Source organism: Porites lutea, chromosome 6 (genome assembly GCF_958299795.1).
Source record: "Porites lutea chromosome 6, jaPorLute2.1, whole genome shotgun sequence".
Taxonomy (NCBI): domain Eukaryota; kingdom Metazoa; phylum Cnidaria; class Anthozoa; order Scleractinia; family Poritidae; genus Porites; species Porites lutea.
The window spans coordinates 26,084,268-26,098,282 of NC_133206.1; the positions used below are offsets into that span (position 1 = coordinate 26,084,268).

General features: G+C 42.1%; 1 protein-coding gene and 2 pseudogenes across 1 annotated transcript in view; 2 read left to right on the forward strand and 1 right to left on the reverse strand.

The window, feature by feature from the left end:
• Positions 1-14,015, reverse strand: part of LOC140940462 (4-aminobutyrate aminotransferase, mitochondrial-like) — a 103,821-nt gene that overhangs the window by 85,826 nt on the left and 3,980 nt on the right. The window contains exons 2-3 of the mRNA XM_073389438.1: positions 12,954-13,048; positions 11,471-11,500 (exon numbers count right to left, since the gene is read on the reverse strand). Coding sequence (XP_073245539.1) covers positions 11,471-11,500; positions 12,954-13,048 — 125 coding nt within the window. The remainder of the gene's footprint in view (positions 1-11,470; positions 11,501-12,953; positions 13,049-14,015) is intronic.
• On the forward strand, positions 1,553-3,901 carry LOC140940674 (uncharacterized; annotated as a pseudogene).
• On the forward strand, positions 7,318-9,229 carry LOC140940677 (uncharacterized; annotated as a pseudogene).

Below are 14,015 nucleotides of genomic sequence, written 5' to 3' on the forward strand. Positions count from 1 at the left end.
GAGACTTACCACCTTAACTGGAACCCGGGAATGCTACAGATTACGCTAGTGCTGTCAAAGCTCTCAATGCCTATTTAGTGCCACAGCTAAACTTGGCATTCGCCCGCCAGACCTTTCATTGGATCATGCAAAACCCAGATGAAACTGTTCAACAGTTCATCACTTGCTTAAGGAAAGCAGCTAAACACTGTGATTTTGGCACTGTTATACCGACAACCTGGCAAGAGATGCACATTTGAATAAATGACTTTAACTTACATCAAACGAAAATTGCTTGAAGAAGGCCAAGGACTGAACCAATAACACATACCCTACAGATTGCCATGCAGTGAGAAAAGATAGAAACCCAACTGGCTGCACTTTTAGTAGAAGGAGAAGAATCAGAAAGTATCCATTGAGAGAGGTAACAATCCGAGCACTAGCACACAAGGGTGATTCCAAGGGAGAGATAAGATATGTGGATAGATAAGATGTGGTTTGACTGGACATTTAATTTGCTCATGATCCCCAGTGCCCAGCAAGAGGCAAGACATGTAGAATGTGTCGTGGGAAAGATCATTTTGAAAAAGTCTGCGATACAGTATTACAGAAGGAGAACACTTAGAAATAACTAAACACCCCTTAGTCCCAGGCCTTAAACTACTTGAGTATCCCTGGATAAAGACCCCACTGTGAAGCCTATAGCACAGCCTTATAGAAGGATAGCATTCAATATCAGAGGAAAGATCAAGATAAGACCACAGAATTGTTGGACCTGGGAATAATTGAACCAGTGGAGGGTTCCACTCCTTGGGTTAACCCTGTTGTGATCTCCCCAAAAAACAACTGGGAAATCTCCCTATGTGTTCAGGCCAATCAAGCAAACTATCCAATACCCACAGTTGACAAGGTGTTACATACCATGAATGGTTCTAAGGTCTTCAGTAAATTAGTCCTTAAATGCGGGTACCACCAGTTGGAGTTGAGCCCAATCACCAGCAATACATGCATTATCACTGTAGTAACACTTGTATTTTTTTATCATCTGTGGCACATTTAATATTGCCACCTAAAATGTAGACTCACCAGTTTCCTCAATTTTCTGAAGTTTCAACCTCATGTACAGTGAAATGTAAAAGGGTTATCTCATCATGTACACAGTTGCAGGTCCTGGGCAGAGGGCCAGGTGGGGCAGCACACCCTGAGACTCTACACTACTAATTAAGTCAAAAGAGCAAGGTCTGCACAAGTGGCCCGCCCTTAGATCAAGATCTAGATCTGGATCCCATGGTACCTAAGTAACATAAATATATGAACGTAACTTTGCAGATTGGACTGAACTAATTCATTTGACTTTGTTTAACTGTACCAAAACTACTATTTACACAGAAAATAACTTTGGCCATTCTTGTCAGTCAACATTTTTTAAAAAAATGGCTTCTATAATCTGTACACTGCACACTAAAAAGAAACATTTTTTTTAGTATAAAATAGCCAGTTCACAGATATGGTTATGACCACATAAAAACAGTTATTCCATCCAAACCCTTTTATCGGTTACTTAAAGGTAGTGATGACTGGCCATGATTATTGTACCAGGCAGGAAAGGCTTAAGGTCAGTTGTAATAAAGTAAAGCCTCAGGATTCACCCATGCAGCAAACAATAAATTATCACTTACACTGGGTCTTTACGAACTGATCAAAGCAGACAAACTCTAAAAGGGTCCTCTTCGATAATGCTGAACTGACTGAAAAATTCCATTCGACTTCCAAAAATAATAATTTCTAGAAGTTTTTGTTCAAAGGAAAGTGTCCTCAATTTTCTCATTATTTTACAGTCCTTCTCATAGTGTGCAAAAAATATGTGTAAATTATACAAAATTTCTGGAGCAAATATTATGCTATTTCTAGAGTCTACAATTTCCAATAAAAGCTATTAAAAATTAACTGTTGTTAGATTCAAAGCAAAATACAGTACCGCTCAAAAGTAAGTTACAGTGTACCAGTTGCGTCTTGTTTCCTGCGCTAAGGGAATCGCGTCCTGCAAGAATCAATGAAGCCGCCATTTTTTGGCATAAATGTGGGTAAATGTAATTTAGGCAAAGTTAACCTCGAAGCAATGCTGGTCAGCTGTTTCCCCAGCTATAGTAGAGGTGGCCCGATGCCTCTAGCAGGGGCACCTCGTGAATTATATACACAGTTGCTTGCTTGCAGTTCTTCGTAAAGTGTTATTACAATAGCTTGCTGTTTGCTTGCCAGTTTGTGATTTAGTTTTGATTGCTTGCTGTTTCTGCTTGTACAATGATCGAACCAACAACAGTTCGGCTGCTAGTTTGGATGGGGAGAACTCGTCATCAGATACCCTTTTGCAGGCCGAGTCGTCTGGTCCTTCGTCGCTCGCTTCTGCGGCAAACTCGGCACATCTTCAACAGTTTCCGCTCCAGTTGATGCTGCTGGTGTCCATGATCCTGCTCTAATCGCTGCAATCGTCAATGTCGTGAAGGCCTCGTTAGCGGCAGAAAAAGGTCCTGGCTCTAGCTTGAGCAATTTGCGTGGAAATTCAGATAGCGTGGAGCTACAAGCAGCCTCTGGGGGCGTTCCTGCCCCATCGCCCAGCTTGTCGCGGCAAACGGCGACCTTTTTAGCTTCTGGAGGCGCCTTTCCGGAGCAACAGGCGATATCTTCACCTTCAGCCACGCAAGGTAGGCCTAACTTTCCTGTGCCATCCTTTGTTGCCACCTTTGCAACCCTGCGCTCGCCAATTTTAAGCACGTCGATCACGGCGGGCGCTTCTGTCCCAGTGCCACTCAGCGACAGCACCTTGGCTGCAAACCTGCCATCGGGACCGCTACTCCAACAGCTGTTTGTAGTTGGCCCCGGTTTTTCACCAGTTCCGGCGAAAACGGTTAGCCAAATTGTTGCCGGCAAGAACATGGATTTGGGGGATTTGCTGTCCGTCAACATTGTTCAGACTGAGCTGGAGTCGCAAGCATTCCTAGACGGGCGGTTAGTGTTTTTGTCAAGCGCTAAAAAGCAACGCTGACACATCGAGGACATCGTGACCTGGTCCGAAGCCTTTACAATTTTCACGCTGATTCTGACGTCGTATTTTCCACACCACTGGAAAGATTTAACTTCCTACAGTCAAGCTTCTCATCCTGCGCACGTACAACCAGTTCAGTGGTCGTGTTTGGCTGGCATACGATCAGGCCTTCCGCCAGCACGCTGCGGCGACGAAGCTTGTGGACTGGTCGACCATGAATGTTCAGGGACTGGTCAAAAAGTATAGGGGGGGGGGGTGGGTCATGAGGTTTTGAGCCTTGTGCAAGGGGTGGGTCGTGCAATTTTCAGCTACCCTTAGGGGGTGGGTCACCCTATTTTATTACATAGATAGGCACTAACTACTAACGAGACAGTTGACTACACTTGTTATGTAAAACACAGCCAGCTGGAATTATTGCTAAAATACTCACAAACCTGTTGTGCGAGAAAATACAAAGGGTGACAGGCCGCACATCTATTTGGGCATGGAACCCTCTGTTAACCTTTTTTTTGGCTCTAACGAGCATGTCCTTTAATGATTTTCTTTTTTTGTAAGGAAATGATTGGTGGTTCTTTAAAAATTTATTGAAGTTATTGTTGGTTTTGTATAAGATTCCAGTTTTTCATTCAAGCCTCCTTTATAGTAGACTCTAAGGGCTGGTGTTGTGTCATGAATGACAATATTTCTTTTTCCTCCTTGTTGTTTTATTTTAGGAGTTTAGACTCCCTTTTGTGAATTTTATTTCTGATAGTAGGTTCTCTATCAAAGATTGTGGGTAGCCTCCGTCCATCAAGGGTTTTTGTTTTTAATTTGAATTATTTTCCTCAAAGGTGGATTCTGAGGAGTTTTTTTGTAGGATTCTCAAGTCTTCTCCTTTGACAAATCCTTTTTTAACATTTGGAGGGTGACACGAGGTGAAATGTGTGTGAGGAAGGTTTCGGTTTGTTTAAAATGTGTCTTTGCATCAAGGATAGATTTTTCCTTGAATCTTGTGCCTTTGTATACAAGCGTGTTTAAAAACGCAGTCTCAGTGTCAAATTTTTTGGCCCTGAATTTTGCTTGTTCAATGAATGCTTCGATGTCTGGTTTACTCATGTCCCATAGGGAAAAGATATCGTGTATGTAGCATTTCCAAACTGTTGTTCTAAAGACAGTTTTGCTTAGAGTTGTTTCTTCAATATATGTCATGAAAATATTGGCAAAGGAATCAAAACTGCTGTCTTTGTGCCCATTGCAGTTCCATGGTTTTGTAGGTAGTGGTTTCCATTGAAGTGGAAGAAATTTTCTTTGAGGATTAATCTAAGCATTTCCGGCAAGCAATGTGTCGGAATGGGTTGTCTTTTTAGAAATTTTCATATACTTTGTGACAATTTCAATATACCCTTGTTTTGCTGTATATTTGTGTCAAGACTCATAACGTCCATGGAAACAAGAAATGTTCGGTTTTTCACATTTGTCTTTTCGGTGAAAGGTATGATTTTTGTGATTTTGATATTGGTTGTAGCAGTGTATCAACAAATTTTCTCAAGCACAGAACAAGGTTTTATTGGATTATTAAGAGGAAACCAAACATCCATGTTTTAACTAGGGGGTGGGTCATGCAATTTCCAACCTTGCTTTAGGGGTGGGTCAGTCATTTTTGTGCCGAAGGGAGGGGGTGGGTCATGTGTTTTTTATCAACCACATTTCCAAATGCTCCGGCCCACCCCCCCCTATACTTTTTGACCAGTCCCTCAGCTTTACATTTTTCACGCTGCGGGGGCCTCTGTGTGTTCTGGGTCTGGTGGTTCCTTGAGCGAGCTACCCGAACCATCTGGAGCTGACTCCTCCCAGGTCATTTGCTGGTCGTGGAACAGGGGCCCCTGTTCGGCACAATTTGCTATGTGTCGGTTTGCCCATCGCTGCAGCACCTGTGCGGGTACCCACCGTGCGTCAGAATGCTCCCGTCGTTTTGACAAAACGTCTTCACACGATCGCAAACACAGATCTGCTTCTCCTCCCTCCGTGCCCTTGTCTACCTCAAAAACCAGGCGTTAATGGATGAGCTTTTTTGTTTTCCTGATTGTTTTTCTGCCTTGTTTTTATCTGCGTCGATTGCCTTTAGTTTTTTTTCCATGTTTCCTGTCCTTTAGTCATCGAATTACTTCTCAAGTTGCGTTACCTAATTTTTGTCAACAGTAGCTAGGTCGGGCCGTATTTGCTGCAATAAAAGTTGTCTAGTTGTTTGAGTTTGTGGTTTGTTGTCCAAAAGTTCTCTCTTTGGTTTGCCCCCCCCCCCCCCAACTCCCTTCCCAGCCTGGCTCGGCCTTATTTTAAAATAGCCTTTTTTCTTCCCAGCTCATCCAGTTTTCCCTCCTGTATCAGCAGTTAGTCCCCTTAACCCATTCACCCCTGAACCGCCCGTAACCGCCCGTGCGGATCCCGGTCCTTTCTACCCTTTGTGACGTCATCAGTTTTAACATTTGAGGACAACTTTCTTCGGTAACTTGTGTAGAGTGAAGAGATCTTTCAAACCATACCAGAATGAGCACAATTCAGTCAAGGACACCGGAGAAAGAAGCAAAAAACCACGTGACATTGACCTGAATATCTCCATGAAAATCTTGTTCCATTGCTCACCTACCTTTGCTTTCACCTAATCCTAAGATCCTAAAAGCTTTCCTAAAAACTCTTCCCACCAAAATGAAGCCTACTAAATGCCCAGCAAGAGAAAAAAAAATGAGGCAAGAAAAGCGAAAAAAGAAGGGAGGAGAGAAAGCGAAAAGTAAAAGTCAAGACTGCTGCCACTTTTAAACCCAAAAACCATCTCGAAATTTTGCTTTCTGCGCATGCCCGAACTTCGCAAGCTGATATTTTGCATCTGGATCAGAAGGCCGCGAAGTGTACGACCTGTAAACCGGTTTGTGGTAAGTTTTAGCTCTTTATAGCACGACAGTGACCAGAAAACCACTCGACTAGCTTCACAACGCGTTTTTCGGCAAAATCTCCAGGAGCGAATGGGTTAAGCAAAGTACCAAGCTGTTTGAAAAAAATCCACTTTTCAGCATAAAACTACCAAATCTGTCTATTTCATGTAAAATCAGGTGAAAAAGTTGTTAAAAGGCCATTTTTAGGTTTTTTGATTAACCCATTCCCCCTTGAACCGCCCGTAACCGCCCGTGCGGATCCTGGTCCTTTCTACCCTTTGTGACGTTATCAGTTTTAACATTTGAGGACAACTTTCTTCGGTAACTTGTGTAGAGTGAAGAGATCTTTCAAACCATACCAGAATGAGCACAATTCAGTCAAGGACACCGGAGAAAGAAGCAAAAAACCACGTGACATTGACCTGAATATCTCCATGAAAATCTTGTTCCATTGCTCACCTACCTTTGCTTTCACCTAATCCTAAGATCCTAAAAGCTTTCCTAAAAACTCTTCCCACCAAAATGAAGCCTACTAAATGCCCAGCAAGAGAAAAAAAAAATGAGGCAAGAAAAGCGAAAAAAGAAGGGAGGAGAGAAAGCGAAATCTCGAAATTTTGCTTTCTGCGCATGCCCGAACTTCGCAAGCTGATATTTTGCATCTGGATCAGAAGGCCGCGAAGTGTACGACCTGTAAACCGGTTTGTGGTAAGTTTTAGCTCTTTATAGCACGACAGTGACCAGAAAACCACTCGACTAGCTTCACAACGCGTTTTTCGGCAAAATCTCCAGGAGCGAATGGGTTAAGGTGGAGGAGTTTTCAAAGGAATTGGCCAGTCATCCCGACCAGCAACAAGTTTCTTATGTCCTCCAGGGTCTCCAGCATGGCTTTCGGTTAGGTTCCACTCAGCCCACAAGCTTAAGCCAGCTAAAAGAAACAAGCCCTCTGCTCTTCACCATGCCCACATTGTCGATGCGTATCTGGCAAATGAAGTCTCTCTGGGCAGGGTTGCAGGCCCCTTCTCCTCCTCCCCTTTTCCTCGTTTGCATATTAGTAGTTTTGGGGTCATTCCTAAGAAGGGCCAGCCAGGCAAATGGCACTTGATAGTTGATTTGTCTTCCCCAGGGGGTGCTAGTGTGAACGACGGCATTGATCCTCAGGATTTTTCTCTCCAGTATATTAAGGTTGATCAAGTTATTCGCATGGTCTCCCGTCATGACCCAGGTGCCCTTACGGCAAAATTTGATGTGGAATCCGCTTATCGGAACATCCCAGTTCATCTAGATAACCGCTTCTTACTAGGCATGAGGTGGCATGGTCAGTTCTACGTTGACCTCTCGCTTCCTTTCAGTCTCCGTTCTGCACCATTTATTTTCAATTCCGTAGCTGATATGGTTGAATGGATCCTTCTCCATAAGCACTGCCTTTCCGATCTGTTACATTATTTGGATGACTTTATTACCGCAGGTCACCCACAGTCATTCCAGTGTGCTTATAATCTTAACACAGCAATCTCTGTTTGCCATCAGCTGGAGTTGCTTCTTCACACTAACAAATGTGTGGGTCCAGCCACTTCTATGAGTATCTTAGGAATTGAATTAGACTCCGTCAACCAAGTGGCCCGTCTTCCTGAGGACAATTTGCTTGCACTAAGGGAATTCATTCATTCGTGGATGCCCCGTCACTGGTGCAGAAAGCGGGAATTGGAGTCCCTTATTGGCCATTTACACCATGCTGATAAAGTAGTTTGGCCAGGGAGAGCCTTTCTCCGTTGGTTTATTGATTTACTGTGCTGCTTCCGTAACAAAGACCATCCCGTTCGGATTAACCTGGAATTTCGTCTTAACCCTCAGTGGTGGCAGCAGTTTCTAGCTTCTTGGGATGGAGTTGGGTTCTGGTTGTACCCTGGCATGTCTGCTGCCACAGATCTGAAGGTCACTTCGGATGCAGCAGGTGCGATTGGCTTTGGCGCCTATTCTCAAGGCCAGTGGTTTTATGGTGCCTGGTCAATGGTGCAGGCCAGGCAATCTATTGCATACCAAGAACTCTTTCCTGTGGTGATTCCTGCTCATCTTTGGGGATCTTTGTGGGCCGGGAAGCATGTCCTTTTTCGCTCAGATAACGAGGCTGTAGTCGCGATTCTCACGACCAGGACTTCGAAGGTTCCAGCTTTAATGCACCTTCTCCATGATCTTCTGCTCTTGGCGGCGCGTTGGGGTTTTACTCTCACTGCTGCTCATGTTCCTGGAGTTGAGAACAAAATTGCTGATGCTATCTCTCGTTTCCGCTGGCAGGAGTTCAGGCAGCTGGCCCCAGAGGCTCATTCCTCCCCTTGTCCGATTCCTCAGCTCCTGCTGGACAGCTTAACACCTCCTCCCTAGAACAACGGTGCTTGCATTTCTTGGCCCAGGGTCTGGCTCCTTCCACCCAGAAAGCTTATGCGTCAGGTCAACGCAAGTTTGTCAAATTTTGCCGCCAAGCTGGAAAGCTCCACTCCAATGGCTCGTCTTTCCCTGCAGACGAGTGGACTTTATGTTTGTTTGTTTCATTTCTTGCAGTTTCGATTCAGCATTCTTCAATTAAAGTTAATTTATCTACAGTTCACTCTCTACACATTGAGCAAGGTTTTCCTGACCCTTTGCTTAATTGCCTGCGGCTTCAACGAGTGTTGAGAGGGCTCCCCGGCTGCTCAGCGCCTTCCCATTACTGACAGCCTTCTCTTGGTCATTCATCGGGCGTTGGACCTTAAGATTTTCGATCATTGCGCCTTTTGGGCAGCTTGCATGCTGGGTTATTTTGGTTTTCTCAGTGCTGCTGAATTTAAAGTCCCCAATTTAGCCAGCTTTTCTCCAGCTATTCATCTTTCAGTGGCTAACATCGCAGTGGATTCGCTCTAGTCGCCAACCTGCCTCCGCGTTAGGATAAAAGCGTCAAAAATGGATCCGTTTCATCAAGGCTGCCACATCCATATTGGTTTGGGAAGGGCACCCCTCTGCACAGTTCCACTTTGCTGGCATACCTCTCCGTACGAGGAAGTGTCCCTGGCCCTTCCTTCTTGCGAATGGTCAACCTCTGTCTCACTCAATCTTGACCGATTGGCTGCGGCAAATTTTCTCTACCGCGGGGATTGAGGGCAATTTTTCCAGCCACAGCTTCCGCATTGGGGCATCCACGGTAGCAGCTCGTAACGGCATTCCTGACCACCTGATTCAGGCTCTTGGACGTTGGACTAGCAATGCATAACAGCTTTATATCCGCACACCTTCGGAAGCTCTAGTGGGCAACTCTGGTCAGCTGGCTTGACATCGTGTGTCCTTGCCATTGGTTATCCACAGGTCCTTCTACATTGCGGTCGAGTTTAGCACCAAATTGCTCGGGGCTTGCACTGCAGTTTTTGGCGTTCTTCTCACTGTCAGCTGCTTTCATTTGGTAAGTGTGTCTGTTTTTTGATGCAACTGCTGCGCTTGGTGCTTGGGGTTGTTGGAGTCGGAGGTTCCATTTCACTCCTGTTCGCTGGCCCCTCCTTTTTAAAACACCAAGGAGATCCCAGTTGGGTGGGGGCCGCACGCAGGGTTGCCATGGATACCTCCTCCTCATGCTAGAGCATTGCCCGGCTCCACCAACTTTGTAGGCACCAACGCCCAAGCTCATCTATTGGTGATGACTTTAAATTACTGATGACACGCCCAGCAAGAAACCAACTAAAAATTTCGCTTAGCGTTACCTTAAAGACTGAGGAAAATGGGTGTTAGTTTTGGCGTTAAGTTTCTTTCAAGGAGCTTTCTTTTAGCTTGTCATCAGCACACTGTTTAGTTTTCGGCTTTGTTTGCGGTTGACATTTGGCACTGCACTTGAGCATGATGTTTCGTTTGCCAAAACATGAAAACCCTTTCACTTTCCTTGATTTTTTGAATGAGCAAACCAATGTGAGAAGAACAAAAAATACTGTAAATTGCTAACAATGAGTTTTTCCACCAGAAAAATTGGTCAGCTCTTTTGATGTGTGTAGTTTTCGTTCACGTGTAGCAGCAAATTTCGCCGACAAGATCTCAACAACATCGGTAAAATCCAACTTGGCACACGATCAAAAAATAATATTTATTATAATGTTACCTTAATAAATTGTTCTTTATAGCTTTTTTATACAGTCATCACTTGATTTATGAAAGAAAGCTGTTTTGTATTTAACGAAAACAGCGGCGAAATAAGACAACAGTGCATTTGTTATCGTTTACACATAGTGGCAACTTTCGCTGACAAGATATCAATAACATTGATAAAAATTCAACTCGATCGGCAGACGATCACAAAATAATGTTAGCTTAATTTGTTCTTTGTAATTTTTTATACAGAACACTTGATTTATGAAAGAAAGTTGTCTTGAATTTAACAAATTACAAGTACAACGGCTAAATAAGACAACAGTATATTTGCTGAACAGGCATTTTTTTGCATGACAACACAGCCGTGTTAGCAAGTGCATAGCAAGTGCTGTACTGTCATGCATACACGGCCTCTATGCTTGAATATTCAAATTGTGTGGTACTCCTGCCCGTTGCGGCCGTTCATGGCGGAGCATAAAGGTCAAGTGTTTGTTAATTGATGAGCATCGAGCGATCATTGTGCAGTTGCGATGGGTTTGGGGAGCCAGCAAGCAAGAAACTGGAGCACACTTTACCTGCAGATCACCCGACAGCAATTTGGAACGGATTCGTCAATTATTCTCAAATTTATAGTGCTTCCTGTGGAGATGGTCCATTTTTCTTGTAGCTGGCCTTTAATTCTTCTTTAGTGGATTATAAACTTGTACCTACGAGCGCAAAACTCAACAAAATGCCACTTTAACTGGCAAGGAAAGACAAGGAGACCTACAGTTAAAGGTATGTTAGCTTTGTTTTGTTATATTTTGACTTCTGGACTATTTTAGTTCATGGTAGATTCAACGACTCATCCCATTTTGTCCATGTTATTGATACACTCTACATCTGAGACACCTGTGGTCGCAGAGGTAAAAATTTGTTCGCATGTTAGTCACAGTAAAGCTTCACCATCGATTCTTGAAATCGGTCAAGAATTTTGGCCATGATACAAATGTACCTACTTGTACACTTTTTAGGCCAGCGTGCACTACACGATTCTCGTAACGCGTGACAAGAATCGCATATATTTTATAGCGTGCAACGCGATTGATTCATTTCTCGCGAGAGGGTGGTAACTTAATTACTTTTGAGTGGTACTGTAACCTTAAATCTGTATTTACCTCTCAATTGTTACTTTGTCAAAATAGTCTATTTTTCAATAAACAATGAGATTTCTTGAGGATTTAATGTAACCGGGGTGATTAGATCACACATCATCAGAAACACTGTCTTAATTAATTAATTTTTGCTGGGAAAATTACAAGAGATTACAGACAAAACAAGATATTGCCACCAAATAGACATAATCTTTAATTGTTCCTTGAGAATTATGATGAAAATAAAAAATTCAACTACAAAATAAATAATACACTTCTGTAACAATAAAATTCATCCATGCACCTACCTGTATTTGTGACAACTCATTAAGTAGTGCCTGAAAATGTAGAAATTAAATTTTGTAATCAGTGATCAAGAATATTAAGACACATTGTGCCATAAAATAAATTATTCATTGTGGTTTGCTGTGAAGGGTTTTTTTCTTTATTTGTCACACAATGGTCGCTTTTTTATTGATTGGGAAGTCAAATGCTTATTGCCAATTTTCATCAGGTGATATGATGCTGATTTGCTATAAAGGACATCTGCATGTATTATTGGTAGCACCCTGTTGCTGTTAGTGATTGTTGCAAATGCTCCTTGCTCATGGCTTAATGTGGAATTTGATCCCCGTATATTAAACAATTATTGAATGAGGTTGAGCATGATATCATGAATTATCAAAACCGAGGTCTGTGTAATACAGACACGAGGTTTTGATAATTCATGATATCATGCGAAAACCAAATTCAATAATTGTTTTATTATACATTTTTTAAACAATAGCAAAAGAAGACATTCAGCCATTCTGTTTCTGAGGAGAACACTCCAAGGGGCTTGGTAACCAGGAAGACGTTGAACTTGACATGATAAATGCAATATCTGCAGCAGATATTGCATTTATCATGTCAAGTTCACAAGCTATTGTGCATTGATTTAATTCCCCTCGACCAATCAGATTTTTCATAGTGAGTCTGATGTATAATAAATATAGTTATACATTTGTGAGTACTTTTACATGTATTCCTAAGTCCCCACAAGAAGTCATAGACAGCCCATCTGATAGGGTGCGATGAAAAATCAGAAATTGTGCCACGTTTAATTTTCAGGGTAGATTGTGCCATAACATAGGACTATTACACAATAAATTATGCGATTTTTTTCAGGGCTATTAATTAACATTGTTTTACCAGGTTTCAAAGGAGAAAAATCACTTAAATGTTGTTTAATTGGCAATTTGAATGTAAAAGAATAATAGAACATCTATTTTAAAACAAAATAGTTAAATTTGTCCAATTATCTTGACCCAGAAAAGAAAACAAATAGAAAGAAAGAAAAAGGACACTTGTTTAATATTACATGATGCCAGTACACTGCTGACCACACTGCTCGTCTCTGAAATCAAAATGGCTACCCAGATACCGTGATTGAAGGTTTCAGATGTCTCAAAGGCTTTCTTTAGTGGTAAATCACCTTAAATAACATTAAGCTTGGGAAAATGTTTGATTAAAGTTAGAATTTATTGTTTACTTTCCTTGAATTTAGCATTTTTTTTACAAACTATCAGAGATGCCAAATTATTACCACTGGAGATCTGCATAATCCGGGAGAGTTGGCATGTATGAACTATGTGATTTTCCTCAAATTGTGCGATCGGATGTGATTTGAGGTCAATTGTGTGAAATCGCACTTTCACGTAATATCAGATAGCTGGCAATAGAGGTTCCAAGGATAAACAAAAAATAATAACTCTGCAGGCCAAAAAGATGGTGGAAAATTTGAACTTGTACCTGAGAGCGTGGGCCAGGAATCGGTGTCCTAACCACTGGCTTGTCATACTCCTGAAAAGACGATGAGAAACCCACGATGGCTTGTCTCCTAAAAGCTAATTGCAAATGATAAAGATTTATTGTTTTTTCGATTGTAAATCAAAATAAAAAGTTAAAATGGCAAGTTAAGCTAAACAAAAACATGAGTATGCAAAATTACTGAGAACTTAAATTATTGATTTGCATCATCTAATCTTGTGCTACTAAATAATTACACTCCTCCAGTAATAGGCTACATGTATAACGCTGGTACATGTACTACTCAGCTGCATGTTACTGATTACACTGAATTTAACTGGTGCCTGGGACGTCCAGGGGCCTCCACTATGACCAGCCCCTCTCTACCCCCAGATAGTGAATTGCTTGCTCCCTTGGCCTATTCATGAGCCTCCACAGAGAGTCACAAAGACACCCATGACACTGGCATGGGTTAACAGAGGAAAATGACATCAAAGAGGATGCAAATGAAAGAGCAGAAATGATCAAATGACAATTGAGCCAATCCTTCAACAACTGCTTAATTTTGTAGCCAGCTTATCCATTCAGGATGAGAACAATCAACAGATATACACAAGGACAAGGACAATCAGTTTACCAGCACAAAGCCAGGAACTACACAGGTAAAAGTGTTGGAAAATATCCAGTGATGTTAATAGAACTCGCAAACTAGCTTCTGTAACAATTGACTTGTAACTAGATCTTATCAGGTGATCATTTATTAGTGCTTATGCAATCAAATATCAGAGATGTTTGTACCAGATCTGCCAACCCCTGATAAAGGAAAATCAGGGAAATCATGAAAAAAAAAATCGGGAGATTCTACAAGAAGTAGTGAGATTCTATTTTTTCCCAATCAAGATTAAATGAACCCTTTTTACATTGGGGGTAATTAACTGTTTATTCAAATATTTCCCTGCTTCAGTGGGGTCCCTCTTGTAACAAATTAGATGTCTCTTTTTCTTTGACCAATGATGAGTTATTTCTTCTCAATAAGCCATCTTTGATTTGTGGCTAAAATGTTAG